Source organism: Crinia signifera, chromosome 7 (assembly GCF_055691185.1).
Source record: "Crinia signifera chromosome 7, ASM5569118v1, whole genome shotgun sequence".
Lineage (NCBI taxonomy): Eukaryota > Metazoa > Chordata > Amphibia > Anura > Myobatrachidae > Crinia > Crinia signifera.
In genome coordinates, this window is record NC_139223.1 from 41,941,113 (window position 1) to 41,967,760 (window position 26,648).

The window sequence follows — 26,648 nt, forward strand, 5'->3', positions numbered from 1 at the left end:
CAGCTATTCCACATCAGGAGAAATTACCATCTGCCCTGAACACAGATTTAACAGAAAGCCACAGGTGCTGCTAATCAACCAAACCCTGATCACATCCGCCTAGGAAACCTGGACTGGATTTAATTATCCTGCTGCTCCTGTTCTAAAACCTGGTCCGAATAGTTCAGTTGCCTCATGTGAATTTATGTAGGAGCATTTGTGTACTAAATGGGATGGATCATATTGGAGGGTAGACTGGGTCATTGACCTCCACCCACTGTATAATTATCCCAATGTATCCGGTGCAGAGTGGGCCCCTGTCCTCAGTGACTGGCCTGTCCCGTAACCACACAAGGAGTCACTGGCACGGACGAGCAACCGTTACTGCGCACGTTGGCGAAACAACATAACTTAGCGGATTTATATACGACTTGTATGTACGGTTACCATACAAAATAATAATAAAACACAAACATTGTGGGAGATGGGTATTTTGTGATTTTCCAATATATACTTAATAATATTACTGGTGAGTATGGAGCAGGACCATAGATATCCCTCCCAGTGACAGAGCTCTGCACCAGTGAGTGATGTCCCCACGGCCATTGCTAACGTCACAATTCACTTCCCCCCAGTGGAAGCACACACTATGCCGGCATGTGACCTGGGGAACATGTGAGTGCGGACATGTGTATGGCTAATGCTATGTGTGTGAGAGTGTGTGTTGTGCGTCTTTGAGCTGTGTCAGGCAGCGGCTGCCGGGACTTGTAGTCCAGGGCGCTGTGCAGGGCGGCGCTGGCGTCACTGTGCCGGCGGGGGGAGCTGCTGAGCTCCGGAGACCCGGAAATAGAGGAGAGGAAGGAAACCGGGAGAAGAGGGACCGGCTGCGCCCGGACCGGCTCTGGGAGTCCTGCAGGTACTTGTCCTGGTTCTGTATGGTGTATTGCTGTGTATGTGCTGGCGGCAGGGGAACCATTCTATGCTGCTGCTACAGTGACCCGGGCTCCACCTCCTCTACTGCAAGGGACCCATTCACATTGCCCTGTGTAATGTTCTCTGACATTTCCATCACATTGCCCTGAGTAATATCCCTCTGGCACCCCATGTTCCCTGACACCCCATCACATTGCCCTGTGTAATGTTCTCTGACATTCCCATCACATTGCCCTGTGTTCCCTGACACCCCATCACATTGCCCTGTGTTCCCTGACACCCCATCACATTGCCCTGTGTTCCCTGACACCATCTGTATGCAGGACCTTATTACATTGCCCTGTGTAATATCCCTCTGACACCCCCTACATGCAGGACCCCTCACATTGTTCTGTGTAATATCCCCTGACACCACCTGCATGCAGGACCCCATCACATTGCCCTGTGTAATATCCCTCTGACAACCCATCACATTGCCCTGTGTTCCCTGACACCACCTGCATGCAGGACCCCATCACATTGCCCTGTGTAATATCCCTCTGACACCCCATCACATTGCCCTGTGTTCCCTGACACCCCCTGCATGCAGGACCCCATCACATTGCCCTGTGTTCCCTGACACCCCATCACATTGCCCTGTGTTCCCTGACACCCCATCACATTGCCCTGTGTTCCCTGACACCCCCTGCATGCAGGACCCCATCACATTGCCCTGTGTTCCCTGACACCCCCTGCATGCAGGACCCCATCACATTGCCCTGTGTTCCCTGACACCCCATCACATTGCCCTGTGTTCCCTGACACCCCCTGCATGCAGGACCCCATCACATTGCCCTGTGTTCCCTGACACCCCATCACATTGCCCTGTGTTCCCTGACACCCCCTGCATGCAGGACCCCATCACATTGCCCTGTGTTCCCTGACACCCCCTGCATGCAGGACCCCTTCACGTTGCCCTGTGTAATATTCTTCGGTACTTCCTCATCTTTGTGGCTATAGCTTACGCCAGTTACGTAAGCTGCTTTGAGAATAGCATAATCGTCCCCTCACGGGTACGCTTTGCTCGCCACAACTTGACTAAAGGTAATACATGGTGGCGTGGACCCAGGGTGGTGAACCACATGCTATAGAAATTCCGTAATGTAAGTGGTGGCCGCAGGAGATGAGGAAGTACCTATTCTTCCCCTGCATGCAGGACCCCCATCACCTTATATGTATTCCCTTCACTACATCCACCCACATCTCCTGCATGCAGAATACCCATCACCTTATATGTATTCCCTACACTACATCCACCCACATCCCCTGCATGCAGTCCCCAATCACCTTATATGTATTCCTTACACTACATCCCCCCACATCCAGAACCCCACCACCTTATATGTATTCCTTACACTACATCCTCCCACATCCCCTGCATGCAGCCCCCCATCACCTTATATGTATTCCTTACTCTACATCCCCCCACATCCAGAACCCCACCACCTTATATGTATTCCCTTCACTACATCCTCCCACATCCCCTGCATGCAGCCCCCCCATCACCTAGAACCCCACCATCTTATATGTATTCCTTCCACTACATCCTCCCACATCCCCTGCATGCAGCCCCCCATCACTTTATATGTATTACCTACATTACATCCTCCCACATCCGATGCATGCAGGCCCCCCCCCCCCCCATCACCTCATATGTATCCTCTACATCCTCCCACAACCCCTGCATGCGCCCCCCATCACCTCATATGTATTCTCTTCTCTACATCCTCCCACTTCCCCTGCATGCAGCCCTCCTTCCCATCACCTTATATGTATTCCCTACACTACATCCACCCACAAACCCTGCATGCAGCCCCCCCATCACCTTATATGTATTCCCTACACTACATCCACCCACATCCCCTGCATGCAGCCCCCCATCACCTTATATATATGCCTTAAACTACATCCACCCACATCCCCTGCATGCAGCCCCCCATCACCTTATATATATGCCTTAAACTACATCCACCCACATCCCCTGCATGCAGCCCCCCATCACCTTATATGTATTCCCTACACTACATCCACCCACATCCCCTGCATACAGAACCCCATCACCTTATATGTATTCCATACACTACCTCCTCCCACATCCCCTGCATGCAGCCCCCCATCACCTTATATATATGCCTTAAACTACATCCACCCACATCCCCTGCATGCAGCCCCCCATCACCTTATATGTATTCTCTACACTGCATCCACCCACATCCCCTGCATGCAGCACCCCCCATCACCTTATATGTATTCCCTAGACTGAATCCACCCACATCCCCTGCATGCAGCCCCCCATCACCTTATATGTATTCCCTAGACTGCATCCACCCACATCCCCTGCATGCAGCCCCCCCCCCATCACCTTATATGTATTACCTACATAACATCCTCCCACATCCCCTGCATGCAGCCCCCCCCATCACCTTATATGTATTCCTTACACTACATCCACCCACATCCCCTGCATGCAGCCCCCCCATCACCTTATATGTATTCCTTACACTACATCCACCCACATCCCCTGCATGCAGCCCCCCCATCACCTTATATGTATTACCTACATTACATCCTCCCACATCACCTGCATGCAGCGCCCCCCCCCCATCACCTTATATGTATTCCTTACACTACATCCACCCACATCCCCTGCATGCAGCCCCCCCATCACCTTATATGTGTTCCCTAGACTGCATCCACCCACATCCCCTGCATGCAGCCCCCCCCATCACCTTATATGTATTCCCTAGACTGCATCCACCCACATCCCCTGCATACAGCCTCCCATCACCTTATATGTATTCCTTACACTACATCCTCCCACATCCCCTGCATGCAGCCCTCCATCACCTTATATGTATTACCTAAATTACATCCTTCCACATCCCCTGCATGCAGCCCCCCCCCCATCACCTCATATGTATTCTCTTCTCTACATCCTTCCACTTCCCCTGCATGCAGCCCCCCTTCCCATCACCTTATATGTATTCCCTACACTACATCCACCCACATCCCCTGCATGCAGCCCCCCCATCACCTTATATGTATTCCCTACACTGCATCAACCCACATCCCCTGCATGCAGCCCCCCCCCATCACCTTATATGTATTCCCTACACTGCATCAACTCACATCCCCTGCATGCAGCCCCCCCATCACCTTATATGTATTCTCTACATCCTCCCACATCCCCTGCATGCAGCCCCCAATCACCTTATATGTATTTCCTACATTACATCCTCCCACATCCCCTGCATGCAGCCCCCATCACCTCCTATGTATTCTCTACATCCTCCCACATCCCCTGCATGCAGCCCCCATCACCTCCTATGTATTCTCTACATCCTCCCACATCCCCTGCATGCAGCCCCCATCACCTCCTATGTATTCTCTACATCCTCCCACATCCCCTGCATGCGCCCCATCACCTCATATGTTTTCTCTTCTCTACATCCTCCCACATCCCCTGCATGCAGTGCCCACCCCCATCACCTTATGTGTATTCTGCATGCATAGCCCCCCAAAACCTTATATATGTTCTCTGCACTATATCCTTTCATATCCCCTGCTTGCCCCCCATCCCAACATCTTGTTACATATATTCCATGCAGTACATCCTCTGCATGCAGCCCTCCTTCCCATCACCCCCCCCCCCCCTCCATTATCTTATATGTCTTCCCTACACCAGTGGTTCTCTGACTCGGTCCTCAAAACATTCACTGTGTGGGGTCCTGAGGACTGACTTTGAGAACCTGTGCCCTACACTACATCCTCCCCTGGGGTCCTCATCACCTTATGTGCCTGTAAGTATTTCTCTTGCACTCCCTGCATCAGGCATCCTATACCCATTGCTTTGTATACATCTATATAAAGTCTACCTATCTTACCATGACATGAGCTCTATATTGATAGACTGGGTGCTTGCGTTCTTCCCTGAGTGTAATAGGGTAAACACAACTGGCATCAAGACACCGGTCAACAGAAGGAAAAGGTCAGTTTGTCCCTGGCCTTGAATGTAATTTCTAGGTGAAGTGTCCTCAGACCCTCCTTCACCACCAAGGTAGGGATGGCCTAGCTTTTTATGAGGTCAGTCATAGCCTTCCCAGGGGGGTGGGGGGCACCTGGAATTGGGGAGACTAATATGTTTATACTAATCTGGGGGTTGGATTTAGTGATGTCACATGCTAACGCTTAGACGTAGGGCCTACTTAAGATGTGGTCACCGTTGCTATGGGCAACCAATCACATCCTGTCTACTATACTCTAGAGGGTGGTAAATAAATAAGAAGTAGATTCTGATTGGTTGCCCATAGCAACATGACCTGTGAAGTGTATTTCACATCTTAGTAAATTTCACCCATCATCTCTGTCTGGTGGCATACAGTTGCTGAGACATCTGTACCATCCCGGCGGATCTGGTCACATGGTAGAATCTGAGTGCCACTATAGATGCCCAGTTACCTTCCTTATAGGCCCCCATTTCTGGGGGAATGCTGAAACTATTGCAAGGCATGCTGGGATGTGTAGTCTCACAACAGCTGGAGGGCCACAGTTTGGACATGCCTGTGTGCCAGGCCCTTTATACTGATGATCAGGGTCACAAATGCACTGAAGATGCTGTTTCCCCGAGCCCATCCATCTACACTATGTGTTCCTGCTTGGCTTGCTCCGTGCCATCCGTATCCCCTCCTGTAAGTGCCAGTGCCAGCACAGACACACATTCTGTCCTTAGATAATGTAAAGTAGCCATTATCAGTAGATTACAGAGAGTGGCAGCAGTCGCTATCGTCACACACCAGGTCCATAATCTCCAGTCACACCCGCTGTTGTCACTTAGTGACTCGGCACCCTGACAAACGCTTCCCCTGTCTCCCCGCGTCTCCGTGTCCATCATCCCGCCAGGTATGTTTATAAATCTGTCCTGTGGGACCGCTTAACACGGCATAGCTTACAGGAAGCCATTCCCCCTGATTTAAAACCCAATGTTTTCTATTTTCCATTTATATGAGCAATAAAGTACGACAGCCTGCGATATATGGGCAGATCAGCCTTCCTGAGTCACCTCCGTATCTCCATGTCACATGATTGGTTAATGATCAGGACGGCTTTATCAAAAGCTTCTTGGGTGTAACAAAAATGAACCTTTGCTCTGCACTATTGGAGCAGTAACCTTTTACACCTTTAACAGATCTGCTAAGGAAAGTCAGGGTAGCACTGAACAGCATGTTTTACCGTTATGGTTCATCGTAAATTTGAATGTTGTGGCTGAGTGTACTTTGCAGACAGTGGGCCAGATGTATCGAGCTTCAAAAAGTGATAAAATGGAAAGTGAAAAAAGCCAGCCAATCAGCTCCTTCCTGCCATGTTACAGGCTGGGTTTGAAAAATGACAGGTAGGACATGATTGGCCAGTTTTTTTTTTTTTTTAATCACTCTCCACTTTATCACTTTTTGAAGCTTGATACATCTGGGCCAGTGTTAGGTTAGTGCGTATGGGTACAAATAAGATGCTGACTCCACACGGTTGTACGCCTAAGTGCCCTAGCACACCCATTATCGTAAATACCCTCTAACGCGAGTCGCCAGCAGTAAATATGGCTCCTGGGATTCCTGCAGTCTGGGTTTATAGAGATCACTCAGCAGAGGTAAAACAGGCGCTTAGCAGAAGCGCCCTGTCTGCGTGTGATTTATCACTATTTGATCAGTAGTAAAAGGTACAGGGCTGCGATGTAAGCTGGGGCGTAGCAGACGGGTAGACACTAAACGCTCATACAGAATAACAATGACACTGGACGGATTTGCTGCACATCCTATGCTGAAAGCCCGGTGACAGCTCTTGGCGACCTTTTGTGGGGGGGGGGGGATAAAAATCACTTTGTCTTACTCCGTCCCATCCCGTCGAGATGACGCTGTAAACTCGCTCGGGCAGGGAATTTGCGGCTGTAAAATATTCTGTGTACAATTCTGTCACTATGATAAACGCAATAAATAAATGATGTTGACGGCAGGAAAAATAAATAAAAATAAGTCCGGGCAGGAAAAGCGGCGGCGGCGTTATAGACAGCGGTAAACAGGTGCCAGGATACAGCCGGCTGAGATTTATGGGGCACACAGGCTTGCCTGGTGGTGGGGCGGCCGCACAGGTTATAGACTGTGAAATGAGAAAACCTTGTTGTTTAATGTCACAGACCAACTGGATGTTTTTATAAAGCTCTATCAATACTTCTCTGTGTATGAGAGCTGCAAACTCTCACTGCTACCATAAGCCCTACTAATAGTAGGTTCATTATAGTACAGCAGGGATAAGGGAGCAGGAGGAGCTGGTAGTGCAGAGACTCATACCCCTTTTACACCAAAATCCCTGGTCGGACCCTGGTCTTTGAGCACAGGAGTTTCCAGGGTTGGACCCAGCTTCATAACCCATTTATACCCCTTTTACACCAGAATACCGGATCGGACCCGGGAAATCGAACACGGGATATTGCCAGGGCATGCCCTGCCTCAGACCCCATTTACACTGCACTTCAATCCGGGTTATTCCCGGGTAAGGCCCTTTTACACTGAAAACGGATCAGCCCTGTCTTTCCTTGCTGGTGTCATTAAAAATGGACCTTTGGGCTGTTTGAGATGAGGTCACAAGAAAGGGAAAAGGGAGGGGGTGGGTTCTGCTCACAGCAAAGATGGCAGACGGAGTGGCTGTGTTGCAGTTTGTGCTGTACTTTTCTGCAATAGAGAGTTTGAAGCAGCTTCTCAATGCCACCATTGCAGCAAACCTTCCCTCAATGATTTAAAATAAAAATCAGACAGAAATCTTCCAGTTGTTTGCTTTATAATGACAATATGCATCAAACTGTACATACATTTCACATCTTGTTTATAGATGTAAAGAACAAGATATGAGAGTCCAACTGGGAATAGAGAACAATTGTAAAACTTTGTGCCCATACAGTTTAACATCATAGGACACATTATTATAAAATAGAACTGTATGGTGACTGCTCCTATAGAGAATCACACAAATATTCAGCAATAAAGTGCAACCTTTCTAAAGACTATAAAAACATTAGTGCAACCTTTTTGAAGATTTCAAAAATAAGTAAAGTGCAACATTTTGGAGCAATATTTGAAGACTTTAAAACTTAGCTCAAATTCCGGTACACGGAAAACTCTGGGGACTCTAGGATTGGCGGGTCACTACTAGCAGCACTATTGCCAAAGTTATAATTGGGCCCTCTGTATTCTGGTGTCAGCTGGTTTGGTTGGGTAGATGTGGCAGGTTTGAAACTGACACCTCTATTGTAATGATCATATGGGTTGGGTGGGTAGTTAGGTGGGTGGTGGGGATGTGGTGCAGGTTGTGTGAAAAAACCTCCAAATGTACGTTCTAAAAAGGACATTTGCCTATCTTGCATTGCCAGCAATTGAGACATAAATGCCTGCTGGTTCTGTCTCTCAGCTTCCAAATATTTGTCCATGCGAGCATCCTCCTTTGCTTGGACATCAGTATCCAATTGGCGTAGATGGTCCACGATCACCGATGTCATCGCTTTAGCCGCTAGTTCAGACCGATTAAGCTTTTTCTTTTTGGCAGGAACGCTGTACACTGTAATTTAAAAAAAAAATTAACATTATACTTCCATGTTAAGTGTACAATAAACAGCAGTATTGTTTGCCAAAATGTGCTAGTGGCCTTCTTCCACCTGCATGCTCGCAACATACTGCAACAGGTACTGGGCCTCATCCCGCCCTAACCCCACGTTGGTTGTTTAATGGGTGTAAATATATTGAATGTCTACTTACAATTAGAACGTAATGGAGTGCTTCGATTGGGGAGCGTCGGCTGACTGTTTTCTTCCACAACATCATCTGTGGCTGCTTGTGCGCTGTCAGACTGCATGGAAGCATCCATTATATTCTCTGCTGCACCATCATCACCAAACAGCAGCGGTGAAGCCGGGCTCATGTGTGCTGACATCTGCGTGGCTTCAGAAGGCGTTGAGACTGGCGGGGACAGCTGGGAAGCCTGGGTAGTCGGTACATCATGGCTGTCCTGGCTGTTGTCCGTTTGGCTGCAATGGGGTGCTATGGAGGAGGACAGGGCTACAGGGTTGCAGAGTGCCGTGTTTCCAAACGCACTGTAGCACAGGTCATAGTGCACCCAATCGGGCCTAGCTGCACCGCTTTTCTTGCGCTTCTGGTCATTCACTTTGCAGAACTGCTTCCGCAGAGATTTCAATTTGTTTACAACCTGCTGTTGGCTGCGCTGAATACCTCTGGATGCCAGCAATTCTGCGATATTGCGATACACCACTGCATCCCGAACGGTGCCGGTCATTTGGCGGCGAATCTCCTCATCTGCCCTGATTTGCAGGAGCTCACGTACCTCCTTGTCAGACCAGTTGGAAGTGGACATGATGGCTCAGATCAGGCTTGGGGTCAGCCAAACTGGAAAACACTGCACAGGCAGTGTGTGCTGCAGCCGATGAGACTGTGGAGTCAGCTTGTAGCGTGGTAGCGCGGTAACGCTGCTGCTGCGCTGCTGCTGCGCTGCTACATGCGCCCTGTGCGGGTCTCCAGCTGATGACATCATCTGCCAGAGCCGCAGAAGCTCCAATCAGGTCTTTGCGCCCCTCTTCCCACCAAATAACCCGGATAATGGCCGTTTACACTGCCCTGAGCCCCGGATAAGCCCCGTGTCCGACCCTGAACATTTGCCGGGTCAGATTCCCGGGGAACAGTACCCGTGTTATTTTTTTTCACCCCATTTACACCAAGCCCTGCCCCGGACTGGAGCGGCAATATCCCAGGTCCAAAGTCTGGTGTAAAAGGGGTATTACACAGCACTGTGACCCAGGTTGGACCCAGGTCTGCGCCGTTTACACTGAACCTGGGTCAGCCCTGCTTTTCCCTATGGATGACATTAAAAATGTCCATTTTAGGACTGATAAACTGCCATCCAACCTTCCCTCAATGATTTAAAATAAAAATTAAAAGACATGACTAGTTAGCATTGAAAAATGTTGGTTTGTTTATTTTGTAAAATATTTTTCAAAAAGTTTTATTCAGTGCTCAAGCACACATAGCGATATAAAAGTGCAGTATCTCCCATGTGTTCCCCCCCCCCCCCCCCCCCAAGAAAAAAATACTATAAATGATACTGCATCCAATTATGTGCCAAATAGTATGTGCTTGCAGTCCCCTGAAAAGGTCTCGCCAGCATTAAGTCCTCATATTATTTCTATGCAGACAAGAATACACAGCAGTATGTAGTACACGACCCATTGGGGTAGCGGTTATACTGGCAATATTTTCATTGGTTGCTGTGACATAGTTTAGGAGGGGAAAACATTGTTACATTATAGTGTGCACTGTTTATTGGGCCTTCAGTAGTTTCCCAGAAGTCACTGACTTCTTGCACTGTGCTAAGTCCTTTGTTGGGGAAATGTTTTCCCTGTCAGCATAGATAGCGCAGTGCTAGGAGCGACTCCCAACACATGCCAGGAAATGATAGCTGTGTCCTGATTAGATGGACAGGACATCTTTCCGCTTCTTTCTAATACTGTATCCTTTCCCTCCTTCCCGTGCCACCCAGATGTTATGGAGGGGGCGTAGAAGAGGTCCCCTAGAATTGAAAGGTGCTTTGATGTAGCTGAATTAAGCTAAGAGAATGGGCGCCACTACAGGGGTGTCATTTAGGTACAGGGGTTGACATAGCTGTGTGAAAAAATTTGTTAAACAATCCTGGAGTCCGGTTGACCCTGCAGCACAGAGTATATCAGGAGATGAGTGATGTATCAGTGATGACGGGGGTACATTTACTAAGATGGGAGATTGGATGTTGCCCATAGCAACCAATAAAATGATGCTTTTTATTTATTTAGCACTTTCTAGAAGATAATCGATCAAATCTGATTGGTCCCATCTTCAATAGAACTCCTATTTTAGTAATTAACCCCAAAGTGAGGAGCGGAATAGAGGCTGCTGGGAGAGTGTTCCATATCGGAAGGAGCAGTGCCCCCCCCCCCCCCCTGCAGCACAGAGTATATCAGGAGATAAGTGATGACAGGGATGCATGTAATAGGAGCAGTGACGTGAGGAGGAATGAAGGCTGCAGGAAGCCACAGACTGCGAGTTATATTGTGAAAGAAGCAGTGCTCCCTGCAGCACAGAGTATATCAGGAGATAAGTGATGTCAGTGAGGACAGGACTGCATGTAACAGGAGCCGTGACATGATGTGAGCAGGGGAAGGGAGGCTGCTGGAAGCCACCGATGCATAGTTATATAGTGAAAGGAGCAGCATCCCTCAGCAGCACAGAGTATATCAGGAAATGAGCGATGTGACGAGGGTAGTGACATGATGTGACAGTGGAGGCTTCAGGAAGCCACAGACTGAGCGTTTTGGTATGTATTGTGGAAGCTGTATGCACACCTGTGTAGTCGGCCTTACTTCTAGGGAGACACCAGTATGAGTAATGGACAGGGGACCATTCCTGCCGAGTGCATCCTACACAGTGCTGTCAGTGGACACAGAATACCCATCATGTCTGTATTCAGAATCTTACTATAAGGTATTTCTGCATTTTATGTCTTTCTTGCTAGATCCAATACTAGCGACGGGAATAAAAGAAAACTCTAAAAATGGCCACTAACACTCAGGAAAACATAATATTTATGCCCCGCTGTATTATAAACTAGGGGCATTTTTAAGCGTATACGGTCGCCGTGTCGACACTGTCTAACTCTTGGTTGAAGGTGTGTGACGGGAATTAGACGCAAGCTGTAGATCGAAATACACAAAGTCGACAGTCACCATGTCAACACAAGTTTTTCAGGTCTTTACTATGCAAATGAACGTAGTCAGATTCTAATAGTGTGCTGAGCGCAGCGAGGCACCGCAGCCCGAATCGCGGCGAGCGGACACTGTGTCCACAGGGACCCCTGTGACATCCGGCAACAAAAAATTAAAAACTTGTGGTGACTGTCGACCTTGGGTCTGCCGATCCGTTATACTGCTTAAGTCTTAAGCCCCATACAGCAGGCATGTCCAAATTCTGTCCCTCAAGCTGCTGTGAAACTACACATCCCAGCATGCCTTGCCATAGTTTTAGAATTCCCTAATAGCAAAACCTTGGCAAGGCATAAATGGGACTTGTAGTTTCACAACAATAGCTTTCACAATACCATCTAGTGTGTACGCTCAATTTCGGTAATGATGCATGCTCCCACGCATCATTAATGATTTTATATCTAGGGAACCTGCAGGTCAATTTGGCAATAAAACTAAATGACCTGCATGTTTAGCGGGCCCCGGTGACATCGCCTAATGATGTCGGCGTCCGATATCGTTCAGTGTGGATGCACAATATCGTCTATGGCCCCCGTCGTCTAGTGTGTATTTGGCTTAACTCCAGCCACTGTCAATGTTGTCACTGTTGACTATCTTTAGGCGTCTAACTAGACACCTTCGACCAAGAATGGTAACCCGTCGATCTATTGATTATCCAATAACCATTTCCAAGGGGCAAATCTTTAACCCTTTGCAACCCCAAAAAATTTTTTGCAGTTCAAAAAGTATGGTTTAAATGTTTCAATTAATTTTTTTTTTTTTTTTTTTGTTATTCAAAAATGGTCTACATTGAATGTTGAACGATGTTAATGTTCTTATTTTAAACTGGCTCACCATTGGATCTGCTACTAGCGCTAGGGCTGTTGAGCCTGACTAGACGTTGGACCTGAAAGGGTTAAAAGCTGGGACTATCCTTGAAAAAGAGGGTGGGTTGGCGATTATGTATTAATTCCAATAATTGCCTAACCTATGCCCCATGCGCTACCACTGCTATAGCTGCTGTAAGCCGGGACGTGTTAGCTGCTATGTATAGTTACAGAGGGACGGTGCAGCTGTTTGTATATATAGCAATTACCGGATACAGGATCCGCCAGCGCCACTAGTCAGAAGGTGCTGAATGGGGATGTGGGGATTCCTTATATCTTCGTCCATCCATTGGACCATGCCACTGTGCAGTGAAGGCTACCAAGGGTTCTAGGCTGACTAGGAAAATCAGGGGAGGGTATCAAGCCTAGGCACTCATAGCAACCAATCAACTTCTAACTGTCATGTCATATTTTGTGCTAGATATATGACACATTCTGATTGGCTGGTTTGGTCAACTTCTACACACCTCTCCCGGAGGATTGATGCCTCTCACAGTAAATATTCACCACCAATTGTCACTCAATGCCAACCTTATTAGGACATCTGTTCTGCGGTCACCTGTAGAGCAAGGGGTAATATCTGTGCACAGCAGAGGCAGATGTTTTGTGTGCCTCATGCCTCTCTGATCTTGCTAGTTTCTGTTGAGTTTCTAGATTGTATGCCTTTTCTTATTTGTACTTTTTCTTTATGATGGGTATAGAAAAAGCTAAATGAAAGGGTAACTAAAAGGAAGGCTATAGGAGAAACAGTAACATATATTGGGTTGTATATTCATGGGTTCAGCATGCAGAATGGCTGTCCTCCGGTGCATGTAGGGGGCCAGTGTACTGTTTGTGTGCACGTTGTACTGAATGCACCTATTGCCTTCAGCCGGTTCTCTGAGTTGGTGGTTGGTTTCCAGAATTGCAAAGTATTGGGTTTTCCTCTGTCCAGGACGTGAAACTCTCCCCATGATGAGGCACCGTACATTGGGGTAGATGTATGAAGCGGTGATAAGGAGGAGAAGTGATAAAGTGCCTGGTACTTTATCACCGTCCAATCTGCTCCAAGCTGTCCTTTTTTAAACCCAGCTTGTAATGTAACAGTCAGGATCTGATTGGCCGGTGATAAAGTACCAGGCAATTTGGGGTAGATGTATTAAGCTCGGGGAAGTGATAAAGTGTCTGGTGTTTATTGCCGGCCAATCAGCTCCTAACAGTGAAGTTACGGGCTTGGTTTGAAAAATTACAGGTAGGAGCTGATTGGCAGGTGATAAAAAACAGACACTTTATCACTTTGTCGAGCTTAATAAATCTACCCCATTATCACTTGTCACTGCTTCATACATCTACCCCTCAGCGAGGATATCATGGGGGATATTGAACAAATGTTGGAGAGAGATAAAGTACCAACCTAATGTCATATTACATGCTGTGTATAAAAAAAAAATGTCAGGAGCGAATAGTTTGTTACTTTATCTCTCTCCAAGCTTTGACAAATCCTGCCCTATGTTCTCTTCCCTACATCTGGGAGGGATTTTCCCAGTCCTGGTCCCTTATTCGTGGCATCAACTTTGCTAGAATGCTGACTGTGCCGGGTGCCTGTACAAATGGGCATCTATGGGAGATTTATCATTCTTGATTCCGATTAGATGCCCGCTAGCATTTACCGGGGATACGGTCATTAGGTTGATGTGCTCTGGGTCGGCCACTGAAGATTGACAGGCGTAAGGTCGACATGGCTAAGGCCAACAGGGCTGGGAAGGTTGACACAGGCATTAGGTCTACAATGGGAAGGTTGACAGGCAAAAGATTGACATGAGTTTTTCATGTTTTTTTTGAGCCGACATGTGTCGACAGGCGGTATTTCTTGCCCTACCATCCACTACGGCGTGGTCGGAGAATAAAATAGTGCCCCAACCATGGTGAGTGCTTGTAGACCTTCCGACCCTGTTGACCTTGGTCATGTCGTCCTATTTCAGGTGTCAACCTAACACCTTCAGTGGTCGACCCAATGACCTAAACCCCATTTAACGTGTCTGAAATCTGCGGGTTCAGTCGCACCGAGCAGGGGGAGCGCAGCACAATTGAATCTCCTCCACTATTCTTGTACTGGGCCTCATAGACATTTTGCAAGCATCCACATTTTAAACATGCCACATCATGGTAACTGGAGACCCGGTAACCGCACACCCCTCGTCTATGGGTAGGAGTAAATCCACTTAGGAGAAACAGTTTGGCACGTCGGGGAACCCATGCTGCTGATTGGCCCGTAGCTGCTTACTAACTGCTGACACTGTTACACTGTTATCCTGGCCGTGGGTAATAATTAGCTGCCACACCTGCCACGTCCTCACATATCTGACAGGTGACAATAGCTCCTACACAAGTGCTGGATAATTGTGTAGCCTGTACTTGTATAGGATGTATACCTGGACAAGGCTTGCGGCACCTTGGTCACACATACACTGAAATAAAGCACACCTGTGACTTTTTCAAACACACACGTGTCCTCATGTAGCCTCAATATGCCATGCTGCTGAGCGAGCGGTGCCGCGGGGTGTAGCTTCTGTTTTGTGCGTTTTGGTGGTAGTCAGAGGTGACAAAATCGCTGTATAGAGGGGAGGGGCTACAATGACCCGATTCAGTGTGAATTGTGGCATCTGCCTGCCCTGTAAATGGCGCTGCCAGTTAAATAGATTGCAGTAACAGCGCCACCTATAGATGTAGAAATGTGAATCAGCCAGTAGTTGGTAATATATAGAACAGGAATTCACAACCTCGGCCCTCAAGGCTCACTAAAGGTGTGTACACACTGGCCGATGTATCAGACGTTCAGTTGAACGGCCGATATATCTATGAACCATCGGCCAGTGTGTACCATGGATATATCTGTAAACTATGTTGTTCACCAATATATTGCTTCAGCTATGCAGTACAGCCGATGTCTGATATAACTAAACATATAGCGGCACATCGTGCTGTGTGGGCGGGCGGACCACCAACCTCCCATACAGCCGTGCTGGGAGCTGCCGGTGATTGACAGCTCAGTGGGCGGGCTCATGCAATTGCACCAGCCCATTTGTGATGTCAGTGCCGATGGATTGGGCAGTGTGTATGGAGAACACAGACATATTTATCTGCCAAATCTGTCTGGTGGGTCCAAAAATCAATCATTTGCTCCCAAACACTGGAAAATGGGCAAAAAAATGAATTATTTGGACAAATTAGATCAGATGGGTTAAACCAATTTGTGTAACGATGGTCTGTCTGTTTCCCAGCGTTTGGGGAAAAAATGGTCGGGTGTCATATTCTACCATTCAATACTAGATTTGTGTTCAAACCAGACCAGAAAGGGTGTGGATTATTAGATTAATGGTTGACATGGAAAGGTCATCAATCAAAATGTCGAAATGAAAAGATCAACATGAGTTGTAAACATTATTTTTGTGGTGTCCATTATGTGCAGGCAGTACCTTATGTACTAGATCGCATCTACTTCTAATCGCATGCAACGTGAACTAGATGCGATCTAGTACAAAACACCTGCAGTACAAAACATACGTTTGAGAGGAAGCTGGTTTTAAGAAAAAAAAACATGTCGACATTTTGAACCTGTCGACCTATTGCATGCCAACCCTTTTGAGTAGATCTATTGACTGTCTATGTAGACACTGTAGATCTATCAACCAAAACCAGACACATATACGGCTTTAACACTGGATTAAAAATTCTGTTTTTTTTTTTCACGTGGACGCGCACCAATCCAGGATTTTTGTCAGAGGAGCTGGTGACAAGCTAAAAATCCCAGGTCTAGTGACCCAGGATTCGAGGAGGGTTTTTAGTGGGTAAAACCTGGATAACAAGCCATGGAAACAGCTCTTACCTGGTTTTTTTGACCTGGGTGGCTGGCAGCCGTTGACCCCCTGCCAGGGGAGTCAACCTGGGAAAAAGCCAGGAAAACAAGGCAGTGGAATCGGGGACATGGGAAGGAGATTCACCAAAATCCCAGGTGTGTGACCCAGGGTTTTGGTGGAAAAACAGTAAAAGTAAAGATAAATGTTTAGGAGCAAGGTTGGCAATGCCTGGACTACAGTAGGGATGAATCTCTGAGCGCCCGTAGCTGTACCTGGCTCAGTGACTGCTAACCAATTAATTCTCGTTCTGATGGATCAGGCGATAGGGGGTTCCAGAGCCACCAGACTGGCAAAACCGGTTTCAGTCATAGTATTATTACACACACTTGCTTCTGTGAGCCTTTGTTAGCTTGTGTCAGGTTCTCTGTTTGCCCGATCTAGTAGTTGTGGTTAATGCTGCGATATTACCACCTGCATGCATTTCCAGCCCTTCACCTCGCTGCTGTTCTCCGCAGCCTCCTTGTCTGTCTGTATATTGCAGGAGAGAGGACCCAGTACAGATGTGTCTGGTAATTAGATGTCTTTAAAGTTCCCAGAATCCCCCTGAAACTTCCAATTGGCAGTGCATGTAGTCGCACAGCTGCCATCACTCCACTCTCTGCTGATAGAACCGAGGCCCCGCTCACTCCGGTTCCCAAAAACTCGTTACTACATCTGCTCCTGCCAGTGTAAAACTGACGCACGACTTAATCATGGGGTTTTTTTTTTTTTCAATTTTATTTTCTAATTAGTTCTACATGCACTGTGCTTTTAGCACTAGGTTGTGTGGCGCGACGCTATGCGCATTGCTGACATGATGAACGCAGCATTACCGTATATATGGTCCCAGTGGGGAGAACTAGCCCCTAAGAAACTATTCAACTTCTCCTCATTGCATTTGATCGGCGCTAGCGGCTGAGCAGCACATTCACAATGAATAGGTTCTGAGTGATCTGTACAGGGGTGTAGAAGAGGCACAGACAGCGAAGGCTTGGCATAGGGACCCTAGTGTAATGGGACCCTGATTACTTGTTTGTGTGTGTACAATCTTTTATGGGATACGGTCATTAGGTTGACCACTGAAGATCGACACTTGAAATAGGTTGACATAGCTATGGTCGACAGGGTTGGAAGGTCGAAACAAGCATTCAATCAACAATGGCACAGTCGACAGTCCAAAAACCGACATGTGCCGCCATGCCCTACCATCCACTACGGTGTTAAGGGAGAATAGAATAGTGCGCAGCGAGGCCCCATGCCCGAAGCGGTACATGTTGACTGTGACTATGTCGACATGTTGACCTTTTGATTGTCGTCCTAATGCTTGTGTCGTCCTTCCAACCCTGTCGACCTTACCCATCTCGACCTATTCCAGGTGTCGACCTAAGGCCTGTCAACCTTCAGCGGTCAACCCAATGACCCACACCCTTCTTTTACCACTTGCCCCTACTGTTTTGTCTTTATTCAGTGTGGAATAATCCCTAATACTTTTGGCCTCTAGAGATCATGTCATTATTATATAGAGCAGGGATGGGGAACCTTCGGCCCTCCAGATGTTTTTAAACTACAATCCCAGAATGCCCTGCAGCAGTTTTAGCACGGCCAAATAGCAAAACTGTAGCAGGGCATGCTGGGATGTGTAGTTCAACAACAGCTGGAGGGCCGGAAGTCCCCCGTCCCTAATATAGAGTACACAGAATGGTCTGCTGCGTATTCCGTTCTGCAGTAAACCTTTCTCCCATGCCTGCTTGTTAGAGACAGAGGGAGACAGTTACTAAGATGGGAATTCCATTTCAGATGGGATGTTGCTATGGGCAACCAATCAGATACTGTCTATTATCTTCTAGAACAGGGCTGGGCAATTGCGGCCCTCCAGATGTTGAGGAACTACACATCCCAACATGCCTTGCATCAGTTTCAGCATGGCCACATAGCAAAACTAATGCAAAGCATCCTGGGATGTGTAGTTCCTCAACATCTGGAGGGCCGCAATTGCCCAGCCCTGTTCTAGAAGGTGTTAAATAAATAAGTAGATTCCGATTGGTTGCCCTTGGCAACATCCCATGTGACATAGAACTCTGATCTTAGTAAATTTCCCCCAGAGCGTATGCAGACTTCTAACTTGCAGAACCATTAGACAGAGTGTAGTGACCCAACGCTTGTGCTAGATTGTCAGCCTTTGTGCCCTAATCCTACTTATGTTGGCACCTCCCTTCCTATGCGGGATGATGCTACGTTGTTGCACTGGTGCAATGTTTCTGTAGAATACTAGGTATTAGCACATCTGCTCTCCCGGCACTTGTTCATATCTGTCTCTTAATCCGCATGTGTAATCTGTGTGTTCAGAGAAATCCCGCCATATTGGTGCACTAATCTGTGTGTATTAGGTAATCCTATTACATAGTTATTCCGTATGTTCTCCAGCGGGGCCAAAGAACTTTTTATAGAAGAGATAACAAACTATTAGGTCGACTACTGAAGATCGACGCATGAAAATGGTCGACGGGGTTGGAAGGTCGACACAAGAAATAGGTAGACAATGGCAAGGTCGACATGAATTTTCCATCATTGACACCGCATTTGCCTCATGGTAAATTCTTAGTGGCATGCTAGCGTTCATTCTAGCACCCTGCATCTGTCACGTCCCGTACAATTCCCCTTCCTGTCTGGGGTGTGGATCGTTTCGTCGACAGTTATTAGGTCAACACCGTTGGGTAGTCACGTGGGAAGGTTGACAGGGTTCAAGATTGACATGGGTGAAGGTCGACCTATGCGTTAGGTCGACCTATGCGTTAGGTCGACATATGCGTTAGGTCGACATATGCGTTAGGTCGACATGGGTTTTTTCACAGTTTTTTTTACCCAGATGTCAACACCGTTGACATGGACACAGTTGGAAGTCAACCACATCCCCTCGAATCACACACTTCGCTCGCAATGCTTTGGGTACGGTGCCTCGCTTCGCTCGGCGCACTGTTTTATTCTCACACCACGCCCTAGTGGATGGTAGTGCATGAAATACCGCCTGTCGGCACATGGCTCAAAAAGTAGTGAAAAAAAACATGTTGACCTAACGCATATGTCAACTTAAAACCATGTCGACCTTGTCCCATGTCGGCCTAGACACCTGTTGACCTAGAACTCTGTCGACCTGCCCACCTGTCGACTCAACGGAGTCGACCTAATGACTGTTGACCTAAGTGCTGTCAACAATACGACCGTATCCCCCTGTATGGTGCTTTTCTATCACAGTCTGCTGTGTATCTCAGCACTGAGGTACAGATCGGACTCTGCTAGAAGGACCAGAGCAGAGAGCAGCACCCCAGGCAGGAAAGAGGAACTGCACAGTGTTTGATTAAAAGGAGCAGGACCATCAGTTGTGGGAGGAAAAACACCAACACATGTTCTGCCTTAGGGTACTGTCACGGGGCTAGCCAGGAAGCCTTGAGGCTATAGAGCACAGGTAGGCCTAGCCAGAGTAACATTAAACTGAATGGCTGCTTCATAGGGCCATAGCCTTGCATGGTTGGCTGTGACAGCATAATCTCTCCGATGTGCCTGATAACCTTAGTGTTATACTGATGTTGCTGTGATTTAGTAGGGCTGTGGTTTCCTGGTCAGAGTCCCGTCACCTCGGTAGGAAGTACTGTCGTGTTGTTTTATGGCCTTGTTAGAGGCTGCTTTGTGGCCAATAGACTTCTATATTTAGCAGCATTTATTTGATCATAAGTGTGATGTAACCGTGCTGCACGTCCCATAATTACATGTGAATGCTGTACAACAAGCCCAGAATCCTGGGATTCCATCACCTTGTGTCATTGTGTCAAGTGTGTGTCCTTTATTATCCTCCATTGTCATTGTAGTCACTTCTTCTCCCACTTTTTTTCTCTCTCTCTCTCTTCCCTCTGCTTTCCCCTGCACTCCGGCTGTCTGATAAAGGTGATTCCCTGACATCTCATGCCTTCCTTCACCCTGCCCTCCCCTCCGTACTCAACTTGTGCCCCTCCCACCTGACAGCTGTGCCCATTCTCCCCGCTCATTCCCTTCCCTTGTGCTGTAGCTCTCTCACTTTCCCTGTCTCTCTCTCTCTGATGCCCTCCGACGTCCCCTGGCACCTCCTGCGTGACTGTCTCGGATCTAGCCCGGGATAAGTTGCCTGAGATCGGGCAGGAGTGGTACACATGGGGAGTTCGGCATCTTCCCTGGCTGCAGAGGGCAAATCGCACCATGGCTCCATGGGCACTGCATACCCTGGACTCAGCCTCCTGGGCTGGCATAGAAGCGGGGCACAAGGGTCGGTGTGGCAGGGCACAGTCATTCCAATGTACAGGACCCACAGGTAAGAAAAGGCGTTGCGGGTGGCATGCTGTTTTACTGCTGTGTGGCTTTTGCATCGCTTTCTACTTGGCATATATATATAGTAATACTATCTGTATTATAAATATGTGCATAATATTTTATGTGTACAGTAGAGCGTTTGTGCTGCTGATGTTTGTAGCTTTGTGCTATTTAGTCATGTCATTTGGGGACAGGGTTGCCCAGGGAGGTGCGGGCAAGCACGGAGTGCCTTATTAGAACTGTACAGCTTGTTTGTATGTGCCAGTCTCCTATTTATAAGTCACAGACACATCTGGCCGTGCGTTGGGTCATAGAAATACACAACAGTCCCCTTATTGAATAGCACGCCGCGCGTGGCACACCATAGGCTGGCACTACCACTGTCTGTACTAAACAGACGGCTGGGCAAACAAAACACAATCTACCAAGTGCCAACTCCTGAACAAGAGTTAGCCCAACGTCCTGACCATGTGCCATCGATGGGGCAGTGTCTGTCTTCGGTTCCCGCTATCGCCTATGGAAAATGAGAAGCTACATAGCTTGGAATAGGCCGCTCCACTTATTCTTGGTTTATCGTTGTGCAATTGACAGATCAATATAGGAAACACTGCGTAAAATTGCTGCAGCTCAATAACGATGTTTAAATATTTAATGTCTTTTAAATGACGCTCGCTTTTCTAACGAGGATGTGATTTCCAATCTTATGTTCATCAGCAAAAGTAGTCACATTTACACAGGTCAGGACGGATAAAACCGCTCCGCTCAAAAAAATATTCTTTTTGGAAAAAAAATGATCTGTGTTTTTATCCTTTTGATATAACGGCTATTTATTCTGGAAAGTTTTTTTTTTCTTTCTTTATTGACAATGTCCACAGATGCACATTTGTCTTTTACGTTGTGTGTGACCGTTATGAAATATAATACTGGGATCCGAAACGCTGTATTGTGTTAACCCTTCTTAGTCCCTGGCTGTGTAATCTCTGCAGATCTGATTATACTGAGCTGTACAACTGCTTAGGTCAGGAGAAAGTTCCCCTGAGCCTGTACCACACGGGGAGGGACAGGTGCAACGTGTATCACCGTGTGCATGTTTCCTGCACTCGCCTTTAGATTGAACTACAGCAATGGGCTGCGATCTGTCCGACCCCCTTTTGTTTCACAAGTATATTGTTTAAATTGTGCACATGGCATATATGTGTTGGAAGCAACCTTTGTGCAGACAGAGACCATATTTATCAGAAAATAAGCCGTTCAGTTCACTGGAAACCCCACTGAGGCATGAGGTTCCTCCTTATGCCTCAGTGATGTCACTGGTTGTGAGGTTTTGCTGTTCAGCTTGCACTGTGTGTGGGCTGATGGGTAATACTGTGATTTCTGGAGCACTGTCCTTCAGTTATCACAGGCAGCTCCCTTGCATGGTGCAGAACAGCTGAGTCTTGACATTTCCAAGCTGGGATGATGCGCACCATGATATCCTAGACAGGGCTTGCTTTAATGATACATACTTCTTGTGGTTGAAAAAAGACACCGGTTAATCAAGTTTGACCTTTAGCAGTTCCTCCTTTCTGTTGCTCCTGAAGAAATTGTAACGTCCCAGCGGTGCTATTTTCAGTTCTGCTTCAGGAAAGGAAATGAATTCTTGGATCAGGGACCCCACGAGTTACCGCTGATGTATGAGAGACGCCTAATAGGCACACAGCGCTGGCATGCACCGAGTGTGTCATCCAAGCAGAGGGGGTATGTGCCCCTAACCTCCCAGCAGAGGGGGTCTGCGCCCCTAACCTCCCAGCAGAGGGCGGGGGGGTTCTGCGCCCCTAACCTCCCAGCAGAGGGGGGGGTCTGCGCCCCTAACCTCCCAGCAGAGGGGGGGTCTGTGCCCCTAACCTCCCAGCAGAGGGTGGGGGGGTCTGTGCCCCTAACCTCCCAGCAGAGGGTGGGGGGGGGTCTGCGCCCCTAACCTCCCAGCAGAGGGTGGGGGGGGGTCTGCGCCCCTAACTTCCATGCAGAGGGGGGGGTCTGCGCCCCTAACCTTCCTGCAGAGGGGGGGGTCTGCCCCCCTAACCTCCCTGCAGAGGGGGGGGTCTACGCCCCTAACCTCCTTGCAGAGGGGGGGTCTGCGCCCCTAACCTCCCTGCAGAGGGGGGGTCTGCGCCCCTAACCTCCCTGCAGAGGGGGGGTCTGCGCCCCTAACCTTCCTGCAGAGGGGGGGGTCTGCGCCCCTAACCTTCCTGCAGAGGGGGGGGTCTGCGCCCCTAACCTTCCTGCAGAGGGGGGGGTCTGCGCCCCTAACCTTCCTGCAGAGGGGGGGGTCTGCCCCCCTAACCTCCCTGCAGAGGGGGGGGGTCTACGCCCCTAACCTCCTTGCAGAGGGGGGGGGGTCTGCGCCCCTAACCTCCCTGCAGAGGGGGGGGTCTGCGCCCCTAACCTCCCTGCAGAGGGGGGGTCTGCGCCCCTAACCTCCCTGCAGAGGGGGGGTCTGCGCCCCTAACCTCCCTGCAGAGGGGGGGTCTGCGCCCCTAACCTCCCTGCAGAGGGGGGGTCTGCGCCCCTAACCTCCCTGCAGAGGGGGGTCTGTGCCCCTAATTGCAAGTTGATGTGCTCATCAGCCAATCGTTTTTTCTGATTTACACCTGATCACAACTGATTGTCCTGCTCCTTTCAATCAAACCCAGTGTAGTTCCTCTTTCCTGCCTGGGGTGTCGCCCTCTGCTGTGGTGCTTCTAGCACACACTGGTCTGTATCTCAGCAGTGATATACAGACCACACTCTGTTAAAAGCACCACAGCAGATAGACATCTTAGGCAAAGAAGAGGAACTGCATGGGTTTTGAAAGGTGCAGGGTGCTGGAATGAACTTTCAGGGAACACTAATATCTATAGAACAGTACAAGGGTGGTGTGTAGCTTTAAGCGTCACATGGTAGCTGCACATTACCTGGGGTCACATCATATGACCCATGCACCAATATTAAATGCTCACACAACCCAAACAATGCATCAAAGCATCGCTGCTTAGATGCCGCAGTGTCTCAGCAGCCTGGCCAACCCTGGACTACCATGCTACTTATACCCCTTGTACACCAGAGCCTCGACCCGGGTTATTGCCACTCCACTCCAGGCCGGGGCTTGGTGTAAATGGGGTAAAAAAAAGAACCCGGGTCCTGTTCCCCAGGTGTCCGACCTGGAAAATGCTCAGGGTCGGACACGTGTCTTCCCCCGGGGTCAGGAGCCTTGTAAATGAGTAATAGGGGAGCTCATACAAATAGGGTAGCCCAGCGTCCTGCGGTCAGTGCATACAGGAGCTGAGGCCGGGAGGAGGTGAATGGATGCCTGTGTGCGGCATCCATTCACCGCACAGAACGCTGGGGGGCGCACAGAAGCTGGGGGCAGCCCAGCAGCTTTCCTGGGTGCTGGGCTTGCCCCCAGCGTGTCCCAGCGCTTGGAGATGATGTCAGAGCCCACCTTCGTTGGCGTAGCCCGCCCAGCATAATGCCGGGGGACGCCGGTGTAAAAGGGAACAACTGCCGTGTCGCATCCGGGTTGGAGCCAAATACAAAAACCTGGGTGCGACCTGGCAGTTCTGGTGTAAAAGTGGTATCACTGTCTCTTCTCCACTAGAGGATACCATAATCAGCATTATGGGGCATGACTATGTGACTCACCCAGTCAGGTGCTGACCGCGGTGTAGTTCTCTTATTCAGAATAGAACCACCACCTGGGAAAAACAAACGTTCTCCCTCTTTAGTATAAAATCGCTGTTTGTCAAAACTCGAACTCTGCGCCCTTCCACGCCCTCGTTTTGTGTTCTCGGATTACTGCTAAGGCTGTGGTAAAAGGAAGATACCTGGATTATTTCCTCAGGGCTTAGAAACGTAAAGAAACAATCATAGTTGAAAGGTGAGCAGACACTGGGTGTACTAGCCGGATAGCTCCATCTGCAGTCACCTTGTTACATTCCAGTGTAACCGTAGTCACCTTATAGGAGTCACATGTGCCTGTAGGAGAATGCTCCACAGGATGTTACCAATCATCCAGCACATGGTCTGTGCGTGATGTCAGGAACCTGTGTCTATGATGTCAGCTCATTAGCACAGAGAGGGGGGCTCATGGTTTTGTAGCTGATTGTACCCTACTAGTAATCCCGCTGGAAGCAAAAGTTTAGAAATTCAGGGGCAGATTTATCAAGCTTGGAGAAGAGATAAACTGGAGATAAAGCGGAGAAAAGGTAAAAGGAGATAAAGCACCAGCCAATCAACTCCCAACTGTCTTTTTCAAACACAGCTGATTGGCTGGTGCTTGATCTCCTTTTACCTTTTCTCCGCTTTATCTCAAGTTTATCCCTTCTCCAAGCTTAATAAATCTGCCCCCTAGTCTGCTACATTCTGTGTTTGTGCATTTCGGAGACTCAAGGACACTAGACATAAATAATAATGATGATAAGGGTGCACATTGTACCCCCTGCAGATGATCTCCTCTCTTGTATAAACAGAAGGCTTCTTATTGTGGATACTATTGTATTTTTGTGTCTTTTTAATTTTTATTTTATTTTGCAACTCCTCTTCTTATTTGGTACAAGGACACAGTGTATTTTATACAAGGCTACATAAGCTGGCATAATAGTGGTCAGTCTGCTTCTGACATCTCATAGTGTAATACATAAGCAGAATCTCTCGGTTTTGGTGCGATTATTGTGGTGGTTTTGGTTGCTGCTGATTTGTAAGGTGCTTTCTGCTGGACTTATACTTGTGTCGACCTTTTGTCCCTGTCGATCTTAGCCATATTGACAGATTTCATGTGTCGACCGAAGACCTTTAGTGGTCAACCTAACGATCGTATCCCGCTGACTCTAAAGGGGTGTACACACGGAGCAAATTAATGCTATTTTCGGTACTTATGTAATATCTGGGCTCCCGTTTTTCTTATGAGACGTGTCCCCTCGCGGGGCTCGCTGCGCTCGCCACACTATATAAAGTCAACTCCATGCGTAGTTGGATAGTAGGGGTATGAAAAAATGGGGTGCATTTAACATAGGAGCCCAGATAATACATAAGTACCCTATTTTCTAAAGGGGCGTACACACAGAGAAAATTTTTGCTATTTTCTAAGCAATCTGCTTAGAAAGTAAGCACAGATCTCTCCGTGTGTATGCTCCGAGAGATTAAATATCTCTTGCTAACTAAGTCAGTGCATGCAGTCAAAATCTAGTCAGATTGCTTATCAAATGACTGCAAATCTCTCTGTGTGTACAGAATGAGAGATACTGATCACAATCTCTCATTCTGAACCATTAAGGGGCATACACACGTAGAGATCTGTGCTTAGCAATTTTGCTAAGCTATTTTGCTAAGCAATTTTGCTGGTGTCAAGATCTCCCATGGAGAGCACATACACATTCAGAGATTTGTGCTAAGTGATTTTGCTAATTGATTTTGCTAAGCAATTTTGCTTAAGCAAAAAAAGGCAGGGTAGTGGTTCAGAATGAGAGATTGCAATCAGTATCTCTCATTCTGTACACACAGACAGATTTGCAGTCATTTGCTAAGCAATTTGACTAGATTGTGACTGCATGCACTGACTTAGTTAGCAAGAGATATTTAATCTCTCGGAGTATACACACAGAGAGATCTGTGCTTACTTTCTGAGCAATCTAGTCAGATTGCTTAGAAAATAGCACAAATTTGCTCCGTGTACCCTGACTTTTTTTGCTTAAGCAAAATTGCTTAGAAAAATCGCTTAGCAAAATCACTTAGCACAAATCTCTGCGTGTGTATGTGCTC

General features: G+C 48.0%; 2 protein-coding genes across 3 annotated transcripts in view; one reads left to right on the forward strand and one right to left on the reverse strand.

Annotated features, from left to right (window-relative positions):
- The first annotated feature begins 747 nt into the window (after positions 1-747).
- The window catches only part of CAPN15 (calpain 15), a 49,354-nt gene continuing 23,453 nt past the window's right edge, over positions 748-26,648 (forward strand). The window contains exon 1 of one of the 2 annotated variants that reach the window (XM_083152906.1): positions 748-895. Coding sequence is in view for 1 of the 2 variants with exons in the window: in XM_083152905.1 (XP_083009031.1) it covers positions 20,717-20,874 (158 nt within the window). In the remaining variant the exon portion in view is untranslated. Of the gene's footprint in view, positions 896-20,334; positions 20,875-26,648 lie in introns of those variants that run through there. The other variant, XM_083152905.1, reaches the window with a different exon arrangement.
- Positions 7,798-9,733, reverse strand: LOC146020087 (uncharacterized). The gene is made up of 2 exons (XM_083152904.1): positions 8,748-9,733; positions 7,798-8,550 (listed from the first exon to the last, which is right to left on the reverse strand). Exons 1-2 carry the CDS (start codon positions 9,358-9,360, stop codon positions 8,087-8,089), a joined length of 1,077 nt encoding a protein of 358 aa, XP_083009030.1. The 5' UTR covers positions 9,361-9,733; the 3' UTR covers positions 7,798-8,086.

Excerpts from the sequence above, each read along its gene's own strand:
- LOC146020087 (XM_083152904.1), bottom strand. The coding sequence starts at position 9,360 with ATGTCCACTTCCAACTGGTCTGACAAGGAGGTACGTGAGCTCCTGCAA. Across the intron at positions 8,551-8,747 it reads CACTCCATTACGTTCTAATT|TGTACAGCGTTCCTGCCAAA; the intron begins GTAAGTAGACAT and ends TTTAAATTACAG.